The following is a 22,069-nucleotide window of genomic DNA, read 5'->3' as shown; positions in this document are numbered from 1 at the left end:
GTTGTGACATAATTAAATTTACAGAATCAATATCTTACAGCCACAATCACTGGTATATAATCAATAATTACTAACGTCTATCCACTAAAACCGAATAACCAATTAAACTTTCCTTATTCCGTTGACACCTTACTTAGTAGTACATAACATACCTACTTCCATTTTTATAAACACAATAGTTACATAGTAAAAGACAACTCCGTTAACCTTATAGACTAAAGACGAGTCTATTAACCTCAGGACTACGTGACCGGTGCAACCAATGTGACTCAGTCACCAAAGCACACCGCTGCAATAGAACGTGGGTGGTGGAAACTAGCTGAAACCACCGCGGTCGGCAAACTAGCACCCTCTGTGATTGTCGCCGTTGCTTGGCACGACACATATTTAATAACACAAACGGGTCTACCGCGATATAATTTCATTGTTTTTACTTTTAGTTCCTTTAACGTCAAACAATGAAATTATATCGCGGTAGACCCGTTTGTGTACTTAATTAAATATGTGTTATATATATGTGTACAAAACGCGAAAGTTTAAAGTGTTATGGTATAACAGACATATGTTATGTATATCTAAACTCCTATTGAGATATGTTCTTTCCTTCTTGAACAGGTTAGATGCGTTTAATACATTTAACTCATCAGTATACATATACCTTGTAAGGCGGTCTTCTGGCGGCGTCTCTAGAATCTAATCTTGAATGTAGCTAGATGAATGATAATAGAAAATTATCTATTAGGTGTAGGTATGTTTATATCGTAATCATAGTCATTTAGTGATTCTCCTATTGTGTTCTATGGTAATCATGGCATTACAATATAAAATAAACATCACGGCATCGAATTAGTGTCTGAGGTCTGGCACTGATGGGTTTGCGCTTGACTTTCATTATTGTAGTAGTGCAGTGCTGCTGGGTTATAACTTAAATTTAAATTCTGATATCATTTTATGTCCATAGCATCATCTCAATCTTAAGTCTATCAATTCAAATTGTTGCTGAGAAACAAGCGTTAGTCTAGTTTATTACTAAAACCGGATCGCATGAGTTTCCAACGAATTGACACTCAATTGGCCGAAACTGCATATAGCGATTATTATATCCGGTTCGTTGCCGATTCGACTTACGCTTTAATAGATGGTACAGAGCGCTTTGCTCTTAAAATAACCATACGAGCCATATTACTTAATTAATTCTTAACAGAGTATAAGTTTAACAATGGTTCTTAGACTACTACGTTTAAAAGTTAGAATTCAAACAACGTAAAAGTGGTGTCAGATCGAATCGATAAAAACATCGTCTAGCCGGCGTGGCGCGTCACTAAATAAAGTGACGTTGCCCCACCGATGCACCGACGCGAGCCGGCCGCGGCCTCCGTAAACTGATTCTAACCGGTTTTAATCCAATCGAGAAACGCTCCTCACTTGCGGCCAATCAGAGGCCACTCCGCCAGTCGTATTCGCTCCGCCATTGCTCACGTATCTTTTTGTTTCTGTTTTCAATTTAATATTCCGTTCGATATTTTCGCATAGCGATTCAAAACCGGTGAAAACTCGTAGCGTTTTCGAATTAAGGAATTAACCTCGCGCATCGTATCGGCTTATTGCGCCACGAAGCGTCGTGATAATCGTGCGTCGCGGAAAATGTTGGACAAGTGAAAGACTCGGCCGAGTGACATTTGTGTTCGTGCTCTTCAAATCCCCCAAACAAATGGTTGTTGAGGTGTACTCTGGATCAGCTATGGTGGTTGTCCGCGGGCGTTCGTACCGCGTCGGATCTGGTGCTTTCATCTTCTTCAACCTGACGAGGCAGGACTACAGCTGACGAGAAAGATGCTCGTGCTCGAGCAAAGACTGAGTGCGCGGCACCTGGGGCGCGGGGTGGTGCTGCACGCGCGGCTGGTGCACGGCGTGGAGGCGCGCGGGTGGCGCATGAGGTTCGCGCTGCTGCGCGCCGACGTGGAGATCGAGGCCGACGCCGCCACCTACCAGCAGCTGGCCCGCCGGCTGAAGGCGGCCAACGTGCATGTGCGGCCCAGGCGCCGTTCATTAAAGTAAATATCCTAGCAGTCTGTCCTTAGAGACACTTTCACCCCATTACACTTGTAGCTAAAGCCCGCGTCCCGAATTAGGGAGTTTGGCGAAGCAGTTTTCGCCATCGCCCTACCCTACGCGACAACATTACCATCTTCACCACTTGGATGGTTGGTAGTCCTCAACTGTGGTTTCTCCAGGAACTTCCTGCCTCGCACAGTTAAACTGTGGAATGAACTGTCGCCTGCGGTATTTCCAGACCGATCCAATCTCAGGTAACCAACTAACCATTCGACCCTCTCAGCGAGTATCTACCCTATTACCTTAATACCAAAATCGCATAATCTGACCAATGGATTTACCCGGGTTTGAAGTTAAGCGACTCGTATTATGTTATGTTGCTAGTTGTACACTTCCCTATGTATTTACCACTCCAAAGCGTCCCTTAATCATGTTATGGGGGGTAATACGATTTTCTCTAACAAGAATCTTGTTGGACAAATATGTATCCAGGTAAATTTTCTTTGCAGAGTTTTGTAGGTGTTAGCAATACCTGTAATCTTGCTGAGCTTTCTTTTGCAAACTGGTTACAGAATGAAGGTATTGCAATATACTGGTTTGGTTACTGCTTTACTTATTGTTATTGTCAATAGGCAACAGCTATGCTAGTTAATTCTCTCTAAAGAAAGCTTATATGTAGATTACATAGATGTTTGATGAATCTGACCAATTTTCAGTAACTTTAATGGACATATTTAAGTAGTTTCACAGAAGAAATACCGTACAGAAAGGACACTTCCTAGAAACCCGAAGTTTGACAGCAATTCAGGGTCGAATTGTGCTATCCCTTTCTAATATATAGCACTATCCCTTTCGGCTATTTAGGGTTGTCAAAATTCAAGTGATTATCGTATCTGTGGTCGTGCACGCACAAGGAAGTCAAGTGGTGCCAACCCTAATAATTGCTCGGAGCAATGCCGAGCCGAACGGAGCAGAGTTCGACCGAAGTCAGGTGTGTCTCCCCACTGGTAGTGTATTAAAAAAGATGACACTGAATATGAATACACAATTATCTATTCCAATCCAGTACTATATTTTTTATGGTTTTCAATTACTACTTATAAAACACTTGTGCTCTACCCTGGTTTCTAAATTACACAACTTTCCTCAGGAGTCACTATTGATAGGTGAAAGCCGCATGAAAATCTGTAATAGTTTATAGCGAACATACAGACAGGCAGACAGACGCAGCGGGCCTTGTTTTTATGAGGTGCAGTGATTTTGCTAAACAACATAGAATTATTATTCCAAAGTTCAGATGTAATATATCAGATAAACACTGATAAGGAACAATTCTATTATTAATTTATTATCTATTTAGGACACAAAACTGTTATTTTCGGAAACAATGTAAAGTTGTTCATAAATTTTCATGTCTGATGTTATGGTCTTTATAAATCTGTTTAAGCATTTGAAAATGACTGAATTGAATGAAATTTGATAATGTGGAAAGCTTAACCCTTCGGGAGGAAAATAGGATACTTATTTGAAAATCTACCCAATCGAGGGAGCTAGTTTACCTATACTTCAGAAACCGAAACAATAGGAATCAATAATCTGTCCTTATAGTAGCAATAGCTGGTAAAGGTCGTAGCTTAAGTGGATGATTACTATGTAATGAGGCTCGGTGGGGTCTAATGGCAGCTAATAGCTGGTTATTATTGGACGATTCTGCTGAATAAGGGAATATTGGATCCCTATTGATCATCGTGTGAGTTATCTTATTGTTTTGGGGGCCCTTGCGGATACACTTCGACCCATAGGGATCTTTTGTGCAATTACCCCCTAGAGAAGATCAGTTTTTCCCACCATATCCATGTGCCATGGAGCTCATCGTGTGAGTTAGTTCTTGGGTTCATGGGAGTATTACTGCATTGTTCTGCCGTCAGAGCAATAGCACCCATTGTAAACCACAGGCTAACTTATACATACTGTGCCTTAATCTGTTTTTTTACAAGTTTTCACAGACAATGAAATATGACATTGATACATCAAGGCGGTTTGTTAACAAAGGGCCTACCGGGAAACGCAAAAATCGAAACTCGGCTATCTGCCTCGTTATCACTTGAATATGTAAGAGCGATAGAGAGGTTAAATAACAAAATTTCGACTCACTTTTGCGGAAGACCCTCAGATTGTGAGTAATTGTGGTAGTGGCGCCCCCTACGCAGAGTTTCGCGTAATATTCCCTATTACCAAGATATAATTTTGATGCAGTAAAATTTACGAACTGGGGCCCGTTTCTCAAAAGCTTGTAACTTGTAATACAAGTGGAAGTCCCTTTCTAACAAAAGCTGTCAAAAAGTGACATCCGCTTGTATTACAAGTTACAAGCTCTTGAGAAGCGAGCCCCTGTTAGTGCGGACAATACGATATAACCAAAGTTGACTGTTACCGAAAACATAAATAATTTTTGTTAAAAATCGTTTAGACATTTCATGAAAGTATCTTAATTTGATGTAACAATTTTGTATTAGATATGAACTTTTTTGTTGCAGTGTGGTCCCAAAGGCTGCAAGCCCCATAGGAAACAAACCTATGCCACAACCTGGTGAGTTGATTTTTGTACATAGACTCCGCTCATGCATACATATGCCATAGGAGCGCCATACTTGGCCTAGTACCATCGTCCACACTGTTAACTGACCGTAGTTATGCAGAAAACGACCAACTCAATTTTTTTATCAATGCAGAAAGCGACCAACGCTACTGAGTTAGGGAGCAAGTCACTTTGACAAAAATAAATAGTTGGTCGCTTTCTACAGAACTACGGTCAACTGTACAGGTGGAGGTGAACCTTATGCCTTTTGTAATAAGGTCCACCGATGTACAGTTAGGAGTGTTGCTGTTTGTACATCGCCATCAGATATATCGGAGCGGTCGAGGTGCTCAAAAATATCTGAAAACGCACTCTATCGCCTTGACAATAGAGGCGTGTTCAGACAATTGCGAGTACCTTGGCTGCTCCGATATATCTGATGGCGACTGTACTTGGCATTAAAACTTAGCATGATTATACTCTACAGGGACGGATACTAGTCTCCCTAAAGCCGATGATAAGAGTACAGTCAGCAGCAGAAGTTGCTAAGCGGGCGAGGTGTTCAAAATGATCTTGACGCGACTTTATTACTAAGAGCATAAGAGCGTGTCAAGGTAATTTTGGACACCTCGCCCGCTTAGCAACTTCTGCTGCTGACTGTACTGATACAGTCCAGGGTTTCCGAGTCATTTTCTTTAAACCAGTGATTGTTCACTGATTGTAGGAGGTTTTTGACAAGACAGCAGATTGGTTTATTAGTGTGTCCAGATAAATGTCATAGTCTATCAATGTATTGGACCTTGTTAAGAGAGGCTTCAGGCTTCTTTAAAGTCTACGTGGTTCTATTCACTATTGTCTTATCTTAAAATGTGACCTAGTCTATATCTTTACATACTTTCTTAATATTTATGGTATGATTTTTTTTTGTTTTCTTCCAGCCATACTTGCTTCCTCGAACCAGATGAAGCCATTATACTGCCAGGAGTGAGTATATTCTTCCTTATTAATTACTATTATTTAAGTTTAATTCTTATTGATGGGGTCTCTATTGTTTCCCATAAAGTTTTAAGTCATGATGTATTGTTTGTCCCCATTTTCGTCAGTTACAATTTGGTTTTTCTCGAAAACGCTTAACTTTTCAGGATTGCCATAAAACAAACCTAACCTAACCTACCTAAGGATAACCTTACGAAAATCCTGATAACTTAAAATGATAATCTGACAATAATTACATTATGACTTTCAGTGATTATGTCAAACAAAGGGATCCGCTTATTGATCACATATTTATGATTATGACCTAGAGTAAAAATGCATACATATATTAGTGTCTGTCCATTTCTAAACCCGTATTTAGATGTACTTAGGTTCATAATTGGAAGGACTAAGACATTGTACAAACTTATTACTTTACGATGATATCATTTGAAACTTGTGCTGTGAGTAAGTGAGGTAAGCGTAAATACGACATTGTGCTGTGAGTAAGTGAGGTAAGCGTAAATACGACATTGTGCTGTGAGTAAGTGAGGTAAGCGTAAATACGACATTGTGCTGTGAGTAGGTAAGCGTATAATACGATTTACGAATTCTTTGGAAGATTTGCCGTGTATTGAGTACAAAATTAGATTTTGGCCGATGCTGCCGAAAAACCGTACACAAAAATACAGATTCTAGAAATACTGCATGCATAAAATCGAAGTGTAAACAATGAACATCAAGTGAAGCGAAGTGCTTTCGATATCACTCCTATGACTCTAGGAATAAAGCAGTTTATGATGGTTTTTAGGGTTCCGTACCCAAAGGGTAAAACGGGACCCAATTACTAAGACTCTGCTGTCCGTCCGTCCGTCCGTCTGTCACAAGGCTGTATCTCACGAACCCTGATAGATAGACAGTTTAAATTTTCACAGATGATGTATTTCTGTTGCCGCTATAACAACAAATACTAAAAACAGAATAAAATAAAGATTTAAGTGGGGCTCCCATACAACAAACGTGATTTTTGACCGAAGTTAAGCAACGTCGGGCGGGGTCAGTACTTGGATGGGTGACCGTTTTTTTTTTGCTTTTTTTTTTGTTTTTTTTTGTATTATGGTACGGAACCCTTCGTGCGCGAGTCCGACTCGCACTTGCCCGGTTTTTTGTTCGTTACATACTCTTAATTTTAACACATTACCTACTAGGTATGTACAGTCACCTGCACTCTAATGTTACTCTTCGAAGGCGGCAAAAATATGTAACAGGCTCTAAGGGCTCTACAAATAAGATCGTGTCAGATATTTTTGCGGTCTTCGAAGAGTAACATACTGCAGGTGACTGTACACATCTTGAGGTCTTGATATTGTATTGAGCTATTGATTTTTATTTTATTGTTTATATATGTTGAGTTTCGAACAAAGCCTTGAGCATAAAATTTAACCTTTTGAACGCCACAGACGCCAATTGACGTCAACGCAAAATCGTGACAACGACGCCAAAGACGGCATTTGACGTCGATCGTTTTTTGATGAAAATCTACTGAAAAACACCCCACTTTTAGGTTGGCATTGTATATTCACAAAACTAATTTTACCCCCGTGTCAGTGGCACGGCAAATGGATGCGCCGTTTGGGGATCAAAAGTTTAAACAATCTTATATAAAAACACTGTTTATTTATTTTTAGGGTTCCGTACCCAAAGGGTAAAACGGGACCCTATTACTAAGACTTCGCTGTTCGTCCGTCCGTCCGTCCGTCCGTCTGTCACCAGGCTGTATCTCAAGAACCGTTATAGCTAGACAGTTGAAATTTTCACAGATGATGTATTTCTGTTGCCGCTATAACATCAAATACTAAAAACAGAATAACATAAAGATTTAAATGGGGCTCCCATATAACAAACGTGATTTTTGACCAAAGTTAAGCAACGTCGGGCGTGGTCAGTACTTGGATGGGTGACCGTTTTCTTTTTGCATTATTTCCGTTTTTTTGCTTTATGGTACGGAACCCTTCGTGCGCGAGTCCGACTCGCACTTGTTAATTTATAACAAGCAGAAACTTCTGCGAACGATGCTATTACTGTGTGTTATTTGTTGCAGTGAGTCTGAGATGAAAGTGACTACGTCCCCGTGCCACTCGCCCGGCGCCATCTTGCCGGATCTGCCGCAACCCGCTGAAGATCCCGACAAGGTACTCGCTACATTACTTTCTACGACGTTATGTACCGGCTATAGCTAAGATTCCGTCACACAGGCGCGTTTACCGGGCGGGGCGTTTTATATGTAAAAGCGGCGCGCCCCGATCACGCATCGCCCGGAATACGCGCCTGTGTGACAAAACCTTTACTCTCTCAGTCACTTCAGTACTGGTAGACTACACTACACGTTCGCACCGCAAGTTCTTTAAGAGCGTTTCTTTAATTTTTTGCCATTTTTATATATTGTCACCTTTTTTAGGGTTCCGTACCCAAAGGGTAAAACGGGACCCTATTACTAAGACTTCGCTGTCCGTCCGTCCGTCCGTCCGTCCGTCCGTCTGTCACCAGGCTGTATCTCACGAACCGTGATAGCTAGACAGTTGAAATTTTCACAGATGATGTATTTCTGTTGCCGCTATAACAACAAATACTAAAAACAGAATAAAATAAAGATTTAAATGGGGCTCCCATACAACAAACGTGATTTTTGACCAAAGTTAAGCAACGTCGGGAGTGGTCAGTACTTGGATGGGTGACCGTTTTTTTTTTTTGCTTTAATTTTGTGATTTTTTTTTTGCATTATGGTACGGAACCCTTCGTGCGCGAGTCCGACTCGCACTTGCCCGGTTTTTGCCACTTTTATGTTATTTTTACGCAGGACATTATTAAATTCACTCCATTTTAAATACAAGATGGTCTACACCTACAGAAATCACCGATGATTACATTGCCTACCACTGAGGTGTAAGACATCGGTTACACGCTAATTCTGGAGTCAGTTCAGCCCATCATTTTGGTCAGGATGACGAGAGAATTATCGTGTAACACGCGGACTGATGGACTGATGGTCTCGACTGATGAAAATTTAAATGTTTTTGATAATATTCGTCAGTCCCTTTTGAATGACAGACAACTGATAGGATACTGATCGTGTAACCTCTTTGTCAGTCACCGTACATGCAACAATGGAATGATGGACGGAATTGACGCCAGAATTAGCTTGTAACCGATGTCTGTGTCGTAATTTTATCAGTCTGTTGATATTCTGGCATCAGTCAAAACTCGAATGGAATGATGGACGAAACTGACGCCAGAATTAGCGTGTAACCGATGTCGAGTTCGATCGATGACGTCATGTTGGTTGCAGAACGTGGGGCTGCCGGCCAGCGCGGGCGCGGGCGAGACGGCGGCGTGGCTGGCGCGGCACCGCTTCGCGCAGCACGCCACCACCTTCGCCAACTTCTCCGGCGCCGACCTGCTCAGGTAACATGCCACTCATCCCAACCTCACTGAATAACTCAAAACGACTACCTCTCAAATCTTCTTCCTCGCGTTATCCCGGCATTTTGCCACGGCACACGAGAGCCTGGTGCCCGCTTGACAACTAATCCCATGATTTGACGTAGGCATTAGTTTTTACGAAAGCGACTGCCATCTGACCTTCCAACCCAGAGGGGAAACTAGGTCTTATTGGGATTAGTCCGGTTTCCTCACGATGTTTTCCTTCACCGAAAAGCGATTGGCAAATATCAAATGATATTTCGTATATACGTTCTGAAAAACTCGTTGGTACGAGCCGGGGTTTGAACCCGCGACCTCCGGATTGAAAGTCGCACGCTCTTACCGCTAGGCCACCAGCGCTTTTTCTAAGCAAATTACCTCTCAGATCGATATTATTTTACTGTAAGTATCACTACATTTATAAAACAAAGTCCACCGCCGCGTCTGTCTGTGTTTGTTCGCGATAAACTCAGAAACTCCTAAACGGATTTTCGTACGGTTTTTACATATCAATAGAGTGATTGTTGAGGAAGGGTTAGGTTTATAATTTGTTAACCCGTGCGAAGGCGGGGCCGGTCGCTAGTTAAGGGATAGTAACGTAACGGTAATCTAAAGAAATCGATTGCCATCTGACCTTTTAACCCACGCTCCTATCAAAATCCTTTTAAATATAAATATTTTTGTAAAAACAAAAAATTATTACTCATTATTTTCCCCCATCATTTACCAATTGAACATTTAGCTCCGATTTAATGTGGTCGGATACTAAAATAAATTTTACTTTAATACGCGCAGGCAACATGAAATATCCAGAATAATCCGGATAAATCTGATTCATATTCAACGTATACTTACTCGTCATTTGCGACAATGTAAACAAATGTTACAATTCAATTTCGACAGAATATTTACAGAATGTAAGTTGATTGTGCCCTAGGCTCGTAAGTAGAGATGCACCGGATATCCGGTTACTATCCGGTATCCGGCCTATCCGGCCATTATTTTACTATCCGGCCGTATACCGTATAGTAACCTACTATCCGGCCGGATACCGGATTGCTTGATTTCGGAGTAAACAAATTGGATTTAAGAATCAGACACGGTCATAATCGTACTTGTTTCTTATTTTAAAACAATTTTATCATTCCACTGACTTCCACGCGCACTCATTTCGAACCCAGAAATGAGTCCGCGCGAACGTTTACTAGGAAACCGGTCAAATCATCAGAATGAGCTCCTGAAAATCCTAAATGTAGGTAGGTATAGTTCCGCTGGCCGAATATTCGGCGGCCGGATACCGGAAATTCGGCCGATGGTCAAGCCGAATATCCGGTATCCGGCATCCGGCCAAACTATCCGTTGCATCTCTACTCGTAAGACCCAATCCAGATTTTGCGCTTTTGAATTTGGAACTTTCTTTTATTTCTATAAGGCCCACTTGCACCATCCCACTAATCCGGGGTTAAGCGTTTAAACCGTAAACCAGTGTCAAATTGTTCTGGTAACCATGGCAACTCTAGGTTTAACCGGTTAACCCCGGGTTAGTGGAATGGTGCAAGTGGGCCTAAGAGTTCATAACTCTACTTTAATTTGTACTTATACAAGTACGCGGGGACTTACGAGGCTAGAGTAGCAACATAGTTGAGTACCTTTTTACCCGACTGCGTCAGAAGGAGGGTAATTTTTTATGGGGGTCCAGGCAGGAGGAGCAATGATAACAGCGGTATAGTCAGTTGAATAATGAACATTTATTGAAATGTATCGTCGTCTTATATACTATTCCTAAACCTACGAAAAACAGAAAGATAGGTATCATAGAACTGCAGAATCTAATCTACCCTTTGACGTAAATCGCGCCTCTAGAGTGCGATGGCATATCTTCTATCCCGCTCACAATCGCCGGTGGCATGAAGTGGGTAGTACAAAATACAGCAATTCAGGACTACCGCGGAGAATGTCGCTTTCGAGAGTAGCACGCCCTGTCTTCCATCTCGCTTGCGTTGCGTAAATACGTGCGCGCCGCCTGCGCGCGCCTCAGTTGCGTCCGGCCGTCGATGCGAGCGCATGTCCCATATTTTTAACCCAAATCGTCAACTATAAATTTATGACGTTGCTTTTCAATTCAAGGGTTAAGATTCTATTAGATGTAAATACCAGTTATGAGAAAAGAAATCGTACGACATTATCGTAAGCTGTAATATAATAACCTCCTAAGATTTTGTGAAAGAGAGTAACGAATGGTATATATTTTTCGTGTCCGTTGTATTTCAAATATCGAAACACTTCAAGATAAGAAGTTCCAACCGATACCATGTAAAAGGTCCAAATAATAATAATAAAACCGGACAAGTGCCAGTCGGACTCGCCCACCGAGGGTTCCGTACTTTTTAGTATTTGTTCTTATAGCCGCAACAAACATACATTGTAAAGTGAATGTCAATATCGAATGCCAATGAATTGTCAAGGAATGTCAAATTATGTCAAATGTAAGGAGTGGTGCCGAAACACCAACGAAAAGATGTCAAATATAAGAAGCGAGTTTTTACTGCAAGGTTAGAAATTACAATGAATACAAAATGTTGATCTTATGAATAATTACAGCTAGGTTGAGTGGGAAATTGCGATGCGTGTGCAAGATGACGCTCTACTTTTTGGACAAAGTACAGATGCATCGTTTGCACGGAGATGTTGTTTTGGGTCAGATCAAAGTGCACATGCATAGCTGCAGAAAATGTACATCTTTGTACATACATTATCTATGAAAATTTCAACTGTCTATCACGGTTTATGAGATACAGCCTGGTGACAGACAGACGGACAGTGGAGTCTTAGTAATACCCTTCGGGTACGGAACCCTAAAAACGGACGCCATAACAGGATTGGTGTTATTTGTGTTGCAGATTGTCCCGTGACGACATCATTCAGATTTGCGGCCTGGCCGACGGCATACGGCTATTCAACGCCCTGCACGCCAAGTGAGTAAATATATTCTTTATAATACTTTCATTATGGCTATTATTTCATTAGGCGTTTGAGAGAGGGTGGTCATGACCCCCGCTCCGGGTCGTTCCTTATGCAATGGTTGTCCATCGCGGTTCAACGTGGCAACGCGGCGAGCGTGATGGGCTCCTTTGCATCTGGAGGGACTCGGAACGAATTTCGTGAATAGTTTTATTAGTTGTTAGTTAGGTTAAGAAATTAGTGATTTTTGGATTTGCATTGAATTGTATTGTATTGTAATCTTTGACATCGTTTAATAAATTGACTACTTATTAATAAAGTTGAAATTCTAGTGGCGCGTATGTGGTCGATAAATCGTACAGTCGCTATCAGATATATCGAAGCGGCCAAGGTGCTCACAAAAATCTGAGCACGCCTCTATTGTCAAGGCGTTAGAGTGCTTGTTCAGATATTGCGAACACCTTGGCCGCTCCGATATATCTGATAGCGACTGTACTATGCCTGGAAAAGGGTTAAGCGATTCGAATTAATATTGTTAGCCATACGATTATAGTATTTTATGCAACCGTTGTTTAAGAGAGGTTTAAAAAGGCGAGTGGCGTGAGTAACAATTTGAGGCAAAGGCGAAAATTGTTAATAAAGACGCCAAATACTTAGATACATAGAAAACATCCATGACTAAGGAAAAATATCTGACCAATAGCTCGCAGAACAACATTTAAGCATTTTGGCGTTTTGTATTGAACGTTGTGTCCGAAGTACAATTTTTTTAGACTAGTGCTTGACATTATTAGATTTGTTAGGTTAGCTCTTGCTATTTTAGCCATAACTACAAGCAAAAAGGATAGATAGTATAGAGGGGTCCTCTCATAATAAATTTTGTAGTCACAGTAAATTTACTGCCATCTATCGACACACGACTAAAGCTCAAAATGAAAACGTATAAAATTATCAAAAATATGTATATACATGGATAAATGATTTTATTATTTTTATATCATTTTGACCCATGTTCATTCGCTGATATCTATGTGTTAAAATTGTTAAATATGAAACGGTGTCGTCACGCCATCTAGCCGAGCATAGGCCAAAGGTGTGTGCGCCATCTATCTGAGAATGACTTTTTCTTGATTTCCGAGGCACGTTTTTTCCTTAGGCTTTATTCATCTTATACGAAGTTACATATGTCTTTGCTACAAGTATTACAACAGTCTGTATAAATGGTTCCTGCAGACGCATCGAGCCTCGTCTGACGGTGTACGTGAGCGCGGGCGGCGGCGTGTACTCCGCCCTGTACCTGCACTCGTGCCGCGCCGCCGAGCTGCTGCACAAGCTGCAGGCGCTGCACCGTGCGCACGCGCAGGGACACAAGGTAAGGAAACTCCTGACTTCGGGAAACTCGGCTCCGTTCGGCTAGAATGTCTCACAATATTTTAAATTCGATCCCACAACGAATCTTTAACTTGCAACCCGTTTCTAAATATTTGAATACGTTTCGAGTCCCTCGGTATTTTTTATCAAACCAAAAAACTAATCCAATATCGACCGGGATATGGACCGTGATTACCGTTTATATTGTTTTCGAGCTTCCGATATTTCGACTGAACACAGCGGGCGGGTGTTAAAGTTGTGTAGACCGCGCTCGGTCTACCCTCATTCGTGCGTGGGCTGCGTTTCGGGAGCTTGAAAACAATACAAGGTAATCACGGTCTATCCCGGGCGATATAAGGGCCAGTTGCACCAACCACATGACAGACTGATCACCGTCAGCCGGCGCGCCAGTATGAAACTTTCCATACATAAAAAATTTGCGAACTCTTTAACGATACGAGCAGTTTGGTGCAACCGACCCTAAGTCTTGTAAAACTAACCGTGAATCATTCATGACTGTTATTCAAAAAACTAATACAATGTGTCGTTTAGCAGGAAGTGGACACAGTGCTGGTGTCCGGTCCCAACGGAGCCCTGGTGCGGCTGACGGACGAGCTGGTGCGGCATCTGCCGGACAAGTCCACCTACCGCCTGCAGCGCCGCGACGACGCGCTGCTGCTCTCCAGCGAGCAGTGAGCGCTCCACGTAGCCTAGGGACGGCTGGTGCCACCTGCCCTATCTATGACTATCATACCCTAGATATGACTAAAATAATTTGAAATAGAGGCGGATTGTCAAAGTAAATTATGTAGCCACTGTAACTTTACTGCCATCTTTCAAGAGAAGATTAAAACTTTTTGAACGACGTTTGACTTTGATCCATATTCTTTTACTGATATGTGTTAAAAATGTTTATATCAAAAAGTAACGCCATCTACTCCAGACTAGGCTAAAGGTGTGGTGCAATATTTTCGAGCAATGGCGCCATATGTTTGGCCTACTCTCGAGTAGATAGGCGTTACTTTTTGATATTTAACAAATTTAACACATCAAGTCAAATGGCGTTCTAAAAGTTTTGACCATTTGTGTCGAAAGATGGCAGTAAATGTACTGACTACAAAATCTACTTTGACAGTACTCCTCTAGTCTAAATTCTCTTTGCCTTAAGATTACGATATGATGATGTATGAGAGAATGATGATGAATTAAAAAAAAAACAATTTAGTGACTATGGGGCCATAATATTATATTTTAGTTGTAAGAGCTAACCCTCACCTCATCTTCGTTCTAATACCGCCTTATGTTAATCGGTCAACCCTTTGAATGCCACATGAAAAACTCTGACGTGATATGACGTCGACATATTTGTGGCGTTTACAAAGGTGTTATACTATAAGTAGTAGTATTGATTTTATTTGAATAAGTGGAACGCAAGAAATTGCTTGACGCAATGAAAATTTACTTCAATATGAAAAAGTTCTCATCAAAATGAAGTAATTTTTCAGTTTTTGTCTTAGAAAATGGAAAAGATTGGTAAAAAGATATACGTAATGTAACCGAGAAACGACGCAATGTGAATGCGCCAATCGCGCATTCACATTGCGTCGTTTCTGAGTCGTTCTTCGAATCAAACAATGTCGGTTGCCTGGCAACCGCTTCTTTGATACGGTATCTCCATTAACCCTTAAGGTGACAGTCCATTTCCAACGACAGCAGCCCTACCATTCATTTTACTATGGAAATTGACAATAACACCGACGCGTTTGTACTAATAGTGCAACTGCGGTCAGAAATGGAATGTTATCCCTTACTCCACGCCTAACGTAGGCGCGTGATCATGAACCTTTTGTGAATGCACAAAGGTTGATATTGGGTTGCAGCCGCGCGCGTCATTTGACGTCTTTGATCAAAGGGTTAAGTGAACGACCAGCTGTAACTAGATTGTTTTGAGGCCTAAAAATGTCGGATATTACCGACAAAAAAGGTATACATTTTTAGGGTTCCGTACCCAAAGGGTAAAACGGGACCCTATTACTAAGACTTCGCTGTCCGTCCGTCCGTCCGTCTGTCACCAGGCTGTATCTCACGAACCGTGATAGCTAGACAGTTGAAATTTTCACAGATGATGTATTTCTGTTGCCGCTATAACAACAAATACTAAAAACAGAATAAAATAAAGATTTAAATGGGGCTCCCATACAACAAACGTGATTTTTGACCAAAGTTAAGCAACGTTGGGCGTGGTCAGTACTTGGATGGGTGACCGTTTTTTTGTGCATTTTTTTCGTTTTTTTTTTGCATCATGGTACGGAACCCTTCGTGCGCGAGTCCGACTCGCACTTGCCCGGTTTTTATATTGTATAGGATGGATAGGAAAGCACTTGAAAACTTCAATGATTGTGAGTAGGGTTTCTGGTTTCTCGACCTTTTTAATTTCTCGAGGCACGGGAATTCTCGACCAAGATTTCTCGAGTATCTCGAGAAATTTTGAAAGCTCCATAAACACCATGTTATTTAAATTTTTTTTGCTTTTTTACAAATCAGACTCGTAGGAATCGTAGGTGAGATCAATAATCAAACATATGGTACATTTTTAGTCACCATAAATTGCACTTAATAATCAACAACAAAAAAAACTATAGGTGCAAGCGTGCGCACAGGCGATGTGTCATGCTATAGTGTATATCTTTAGGTATTTAACAAAATGTAAACAAACCACAATATGGTAAGTATTTTATTAGGCAGCAATATTCAAGTCAATAAAAACTCGACGTGACAAAAGTTACAGAAGTTTTACTACGTAATATTAATTACTCGTACTTACTCAACGTAACAATAAAGCTGCTAAAATTTTAATAGTTTGCTATTAGGAATATATCGGGATGATTTGATTTATCAATAGTAATATTTGTTATTACACTTATTACATGGTCCTATAATTCGTTACAAAATATTTTAAAGCGTTTTTCAATAAAAAGACACTACATGAATGTCATGAATCATGATAGTTCAAAAGTTTCAAAACATGAAAATCGGTTAAAGCTAGAATGATAGGGGACGGATCAAAGTAGTTTTTTATTTGTTTGGTAATAAATGTTTTAAGTAGGTTCCTACCTGAAAATGTAAAAAAAAACATTGTTCATATTTATTTAACTACCTAAAGAAATACATTATAGACACATCATATGTTATACGCGTGTTTTCTTTTTACGTATCACAAGAGATTTATTTCTCGAGTTCTCGAGGCATTGAATATTTTTTTCCCGTCTCGACTTAGGACAAATTTCTCGAGATTTCTCGACTCGGGAATTCTCGAGCAGAAACCCTAATTGTGAGTTGAACTGATAGGTTTGATGACGGTTTCCCAAAGGAATTGATATTATTTAAGTTTAATTATGTATTTTAAGTTTATATTTGCAATATTTTGTGCAATGCTTTTATGTGATTAGTGGCATACAGTAATAGTTTTAAATGGAAAATTATGGTTGATTATATGTTAGTTGTTTTTAAGTAAATACAATTATATATCAAGTGTCTAAGTTTTGTGTTAGATTAAAACAATATGTGTAAAGGGTTTATTTGGAATAGTCTGTAATAATGTAAGATGCGCTTTAACCAAGCGCCAAATAACGTTTTTTCTGTGTGGTAAGACCTGTTTAAGACTTTTTAATATGAAACCTTTCAAAATGTCAACTGACAGATTTCATCACATAGAAACACCGTACTGACAGTACCTTACAGACATTCAAAATAATCTTTGCAAATATTGCTTGGTGTAATGTCGTTTATTTACAAATAAATGACAGCGTGGATGTGCCTTAACCCTTTCACTGCGCGTGTGACGTCGATACCCGTCAATGTCACGTTTGTGACACTGGGCACCCTATCTTGAGCAGTGGAAGGGTGTTTAATGTTAACCTACTTTATACGCTAGTTATTAATTAATACGAGTTCTCATTATTCTTCATCAGCAATAGTAGTTATATTTACGATACAAGTGGGAAAAATGGGGAAATTAAACGAGTGGTGAATTTTAAAACACGACCGAATTTAACCTATTCGCACTTGTATCGTACAATGTTTTACAGTACATATGGCCTTTTAAATTTTCGACGTAGTTACGTAATGTTCTTATTATAGCACAGGGTGTCGTAATGTAGCACCAGATGTACTGTAAAGATGTTATTCTGCAGGCGCATTTACGTTTTACGTATTCTGTTCGGCTGTGGTACTCATTTTGTCAGTTATCGACTCTTGACACTCTACTTGACAGTTATCGACTGCTTAAGAGATAACTCTTTCACTGTCACCAGATGACACTAGTTTCGTACCCTTGGCAGTGAAAAGGTTAACGAACTCGTATTTATTTTAAACGTATGTTGCTTTAACTCAATTGTTTCACCATTAAGTTAAGATTTTGTTAACTAAATACATAGCGAAATATAATATAAGCTATATGATAGCATGTTATTTTTATATTAAAGATTTTACAGTGAGTTTCACATACTTTATATGCAAAACAAAGTTATATGAAATTCAAAGTATATGAATATGATTATAGTAAGATTTATTTTTTCATTACTCACAGATTTTTGATAGATGGAGACAAAAAAAGGACCCATTACTATATATAGGTGTAAAATAGTGTCACTTGATTGCAAATTTGTGTTTGGCAATTTCTTGAATTTGTTGCTAAGCTCAGGATTCATTATTTCGCCCTCGGCCTAAACATGTATTTTGTGACATTACTTTTGACTGCCACAGACGTCGACGTGATAACACGTCACTGAGCAGTCAAAGGGTTAACTCGAGGTGCCTTGTAAGTGCCTTTTATGTAGACAGATGGCGCCGTGCATTAAATGGAGTATTCTTTGTAAACTATTTTTTAAATGTTATATTAATAGTGTAGTTGTTGCATGTATAGTATAGTTTATATATTATATAAAATAAATGAGTATATGGATTGTGTAGTCAATAAATGTATATAAAGCTATGTCGTTAAATATTTTATTACATTCCATTGTACAGGCTGGCGCAGAAATACTTTGACGTTTACTTTTACTTAAATCGTAGTTTTAATTTTTAATTACATTTTGTAAAAGAGGGGTCATCCATTAATTACGTCAAACGTTTAGGGGGAGGGAGGGGGTCAAGAAAATGTGACATGGGGGAGGGGGGAGACACAAACTTTGTGACGTCACTTTAACTTCATCAGTAACCGAAAATTTATTTAAATTATTTTAGTCGCTGTACATTTAAATAACAAGTTTTTAAAACGAAAATAGTTTTTAATCGTTTAATTTTCTTTCCTAAGCAGTTTTGGGTTATAAAATTACTAATATTTATATCGTCAAAAATATTTTGATAAAATATTAATAATACTTAGGTACTTACTTAATTCGATTTGGCGATTTCGTAGAAAAAATGTGACGTCACACTAGGGGGGGAGGGGTCAAAAAACCTAGAAATTGGTGTGACGTAATTAATGGATGACCCCAGACGTGTAAGAAAAATATTTGTAAAAATATTTTTTTTGTGAACATATTTTTGGGCCATTTTTTAGTATTAACCCTCTGCAACAACATTCAGCCAATAGAACTATAAAAGTACTTATTGAAATAAACTAAGCGCATAGTATGTCTTAGTGTTTTACCGCCATTAGTCGTATTGATCCATAAAAGCGACGCATACGCCAACATCATTGGTACAAGCTAGCAAAGGTGAACTTAGGAAGCCGGTCCGTTATAACCATAGACTAGGAATCCTCTGTCGGAAAAATGCGGGGGTGCGCGGGACGAGGTGAGCGAAGTTCCGTGCCGTGATTGGTCCGTTCAAAGACACGGACGTCACACAAAGACACTTTCGACTCGAACATGGAGTAAAATTACCGTATGCGTGGCAGAGGGGGTAGTTTTGTCTGTGGTTATAACATTTTAATTATAAGAGTTATAGGCACTTAGTTGGCGAGCCCTGATAATGTGTTCTGAAGCAGATGACACTTATTTACTTATCCTCTATGGCTGAGACTAGAGAATCAGACTCGAACAGAGTACAGGGAATGAATAAGTTCGCACTTCCATTTTATTAAATTCCTAATGAATGAGGGTCAAATTGAGTTTACGGCGGCTAGGTACTTAATGTTCCGGTGCGGATGTTTAATATCGCTCGTCTATTGGTTTACGTTAGTTATCGAGTAGCCAATAGAAAATAGACTCGTATCGCACCATTTCAATATTCTGAGGGTACTTCCAAAACTGCCACACACATCTACCCCCCTAAATAAAAATATTCACTCAACCGCGCCTATAAATACGCAGCGCGCTGCGCCGAGCGCAGTCTCGTATCAACCACCGAACTCTAAACATCTCACAATGACCGGCCGTGGCAAAGGAGGCAAGGGGCAGGGGCTCGGGAAAGGAGGCGCCAAGCGCCACAGGAAAGTTCTCCGTGACAACATCCAGGGTATCACCAAGCCAGCCATCAGAAGACTTGCTCGCCGTGGCGGCGTTAAAAGAATTTCCGGCCTCATCTACGAAGAAACTCGCGGCGTGTTGAAGGTGTTTCTAGAAAACGTCATAAGAGACGCCGTGACGTATACGGAGCACGCTAAGAGGAAAACTGTCACTGCCATGGACGTCGTCTACGCGCTGAAGAGGCAAGGCAGGACGTTGTATGGTTTCGGTGGATAGACTCGAATGTGGATAGACTGAGCAGTCAAAGGGTTAACTCGAGGTGCCTTAAAAGTGCCTTTTATGGAGACAGATGGCGCCGTGCATTAAATGGAGTATTCTTTGTAAACTATTTTTTAAATGTTATATTAATAGTGTAGTTGTTGCATGTATAGTATAGTTTATATATTATATAAAATAAATGAGTATATGGATTGTGTAGTCAATAAATGTATATAAAGCAATGTCGTCATTTTATTACATTCCCTTGTACAGGCTGGCGCAGAAATACTTTGACGTTTACTTTTACTTAAATCGTAGTTTTGATTTTTAATTACATTTTGTGAAAGTCGTGTAAGAAAAATATTAGTAAAAATTATTTGTGAACATATTTTTGGGCCATCCCCCAAATTACGTCACGTGGACAACAACAACCATCATATCCGTACTGATAATAGCCATGAGGATATAACCAACGGAGACGCAATGTCTAAAATTTTTGGTACAAAATAGTCTGCCGTTTTTTGCGGGGGAGGGGCACATCAAATGTATAGGTACGTCATGTCAGATAAACGTCAGCCCATAGATATGGTTGACATGTGGTTGACCATTGGCCGCCTATTTTCGACAGAGGGGAACGCCTGTGAATGGCGGCTCCATTGTTAATTACTCCGAGGCCATAGACCTGATAATAGCAGATGATACTTATTTATCCTCAATGGCTGAGACTAGGGAATCAGACTCTGACTGAGTATAGGGAATGAATAAGTTCGCACTTCCATTTTATTAAATTCCTAATGAATGAGGATCAAATTGAGTTTACGGCGGTTATTAGGTACTTCATGTTCCGGTGCGGATGTTTAATATCGCTCGTCTATTGGTTTACGTTAGTTACCAAGTAGCCAATAGAAAATAAACCCGTATCTCACCATTTCAATATCCCTAGGGTACTTCCAAAACTGCCGCACACATCTACCCTCCTAAATAAAAATATTCACTCAACCGCGCCTATAAATACGCAGCGCGCCGCGCCGAGCGCAGTCTCGTATCAACCACCGAACTCTAAACATCTCACAATGACCGGCCGTGGCAAAGGAGGCAAGGGGCTCGGGAAAGGAGGCGCCAAGCGCCACAGGAAAGTTCTCCGAGACAACATCCAGGGTATTACCAAGCCAGCCATCAGAAGACTTGCTCGCCGTGGCGGCGTTAAAAGAATTTCCGGACTCATCTACGAAGAAACTCGCGGCGTGTTGAAGGTGTTTCTAGAAAACGTCATAAGAGACGCCGTGACGTATACGGAGCACGCTAAGAGGAAAACTGTCACTGCCATGGACGTCGTCTACGCGCTGAAGAGGCAAGGCAGGACGTTGTATGGTTTCGGTGGATAGACTCGAATGTGATAAATTATTTATTGGGTTGACTATGCTTTGGTAATGTGAATGCTATATGACAAGGCCCTTTTCAGGGCCGCAATTTTTCGCGTTTCGCACAGACTTCAATCGAAACCACTGTCCTAATACTTTTCACAGGTTTACTTGTGGAGGCACAACACTTACAGTAAGAATGACAAAATAAATAAAAACAGTGGTACCGCTTGGTGCCTACTTTTCATAAAATTGTCGAAAGGGTCTATTGTTTGTTTCGGCTCCGCACACGCGTGCCAAGTCTCCGGTACATAATTCTCACTTGTACGGGAATTTGTGTTTGCCGTACAAGTGAGAATGCCAGATACTTGGTACGCGTGTGCGGAGCAAAAGCAAACATTGAAGGCCAGAGCGCACCGGCTGCGTGTGCGTGACGTGCACGTGCGCGTGCGTGCGCGCACGCAAGCGGTGTGCAGTCTCTGATAAGGATCTGTATATTACAACACGAACGTGCACGTCTATTGTCATTTCTTCTTTGTTTTCCATTCGCATACCTATTATATATTTATGTTCTTTCAATACTTTATTCTCTTTTATTTCTTACAGTAATTATATGT

At 40.4% G+C, this 22,069-nt stretch overlaps 3 protein-coding genes across 5 annotated transcripts in view; all 3 read left to right on the top strand.

Annotated features, from left to right (window-relative positions):
• Nucleotides 1-18,413, top strand: part of LOC134677002 (transcription factor CP2-like protein 1) — a 93,929-nt gene extending 75,516 nt beyond the window's left edge. For all 3 annotated transcript variants that reach the window (XM_063535393.1, XM_063535391.1, XM_063535390.1), the window contains 7 exons: nt 4,593-4,645; nt 5,572-5,617; nt 7,710-7,800; nt 8,955-9,070; nt 11,989-12,063; nt 13,283-13,421; nt 13,976-18,413. In XM_063535393.1, coding sequence (XP_063391463.1) covers nt 4,593-4,645; nt 5,572-5,617; nt 7,710-7,800; nt 8,955-9,070; nt 11,989-12,063; nt 13,283-13,421; nt 13,976-14,116 — 661 coding nt within the window. In that variant the 3' untranslated portion in view covers nt 14,117-18,413. The remainder of the gene's footprint in view (nt 1-4,592; nt 4,646-5,571; nt 5,618-7,709; nt 7,801-8,954; nt 9,071-11,988; nt 12,064-13,282; nt 13,422-13,975) is intronic.
• Nucleotides 18,414-19,776: 1,363 nt separating this feature from the next.
• Nucleotides 19,777-20,135, top strand: LOC134677206 (histone H4-like). The gene has a single exon (XM_063535655.1). The coding sequence runs from the start codon at nt 19,792-19,794 to the stop codon at nt 20,107-20,109; it is 318 nt and encodes a 105-aa protein (XP_063391725.1). The 5' UTR covers nt 19,777-19,791; the 3' UTR covers nt 20,110-20,135.
• Nucleotides 20,136-21,116: 981 nt separating this feature from the next.
• LOC134676992 (histone H4) lies at nt 21,117-21,565 on the top strand. The gene has a single exon (XM_063535365.1). The coding sequence runs from the start codon at nt 21,165-21,167 to the stop codon at nt 21,474-21,476; it is 312 nt and encodes a 103-aa protein (XP_063391435.1). The 5' UTR covers nt 21,117-21,164; the 3' UTR covers nt 21,477-21,565.
• The last annotated feature ends 504 nt before the right edge of the window (nt 21,566-22,069 follow it).

The sequence above is a fragment of the Cydia fagiglandana genome, chromosome 25 (assembly GCF_963556715.1).
Source record: "Cydia fagiglandana chromosome 25, ilCydFagi1.1, whole genome shotgun sequence".
NCBI classification, from domain to species: domain Eukaryota; kingdom Metazoa; phylum Arthropoda; class Insecta; order Lepidoptera; family Tortricidae; genus Cydia; species Cydia fagiglandana.
This window is presented reverse-complemented; position numbering and strand designations above follow the sequence as displayed.

Bases quoted from the DNA above. Each gene is read 5' to 3' on its own strand.
- LOC134677206 (XM_063535655.1), top strand. From the start codon at position 19,792: ATGACCGGCCGTGGCAAAGGAGGCAAGGGGCAGGGGCTCGGGAAAGGA.
- LOC134676992 (XM_063535365.1), top strand. From the start codon at position 21,165: ATGACCGGCCGTGGCAAAGGAGGCAAGGGGCTCGGGAAAGGAGGCGCC.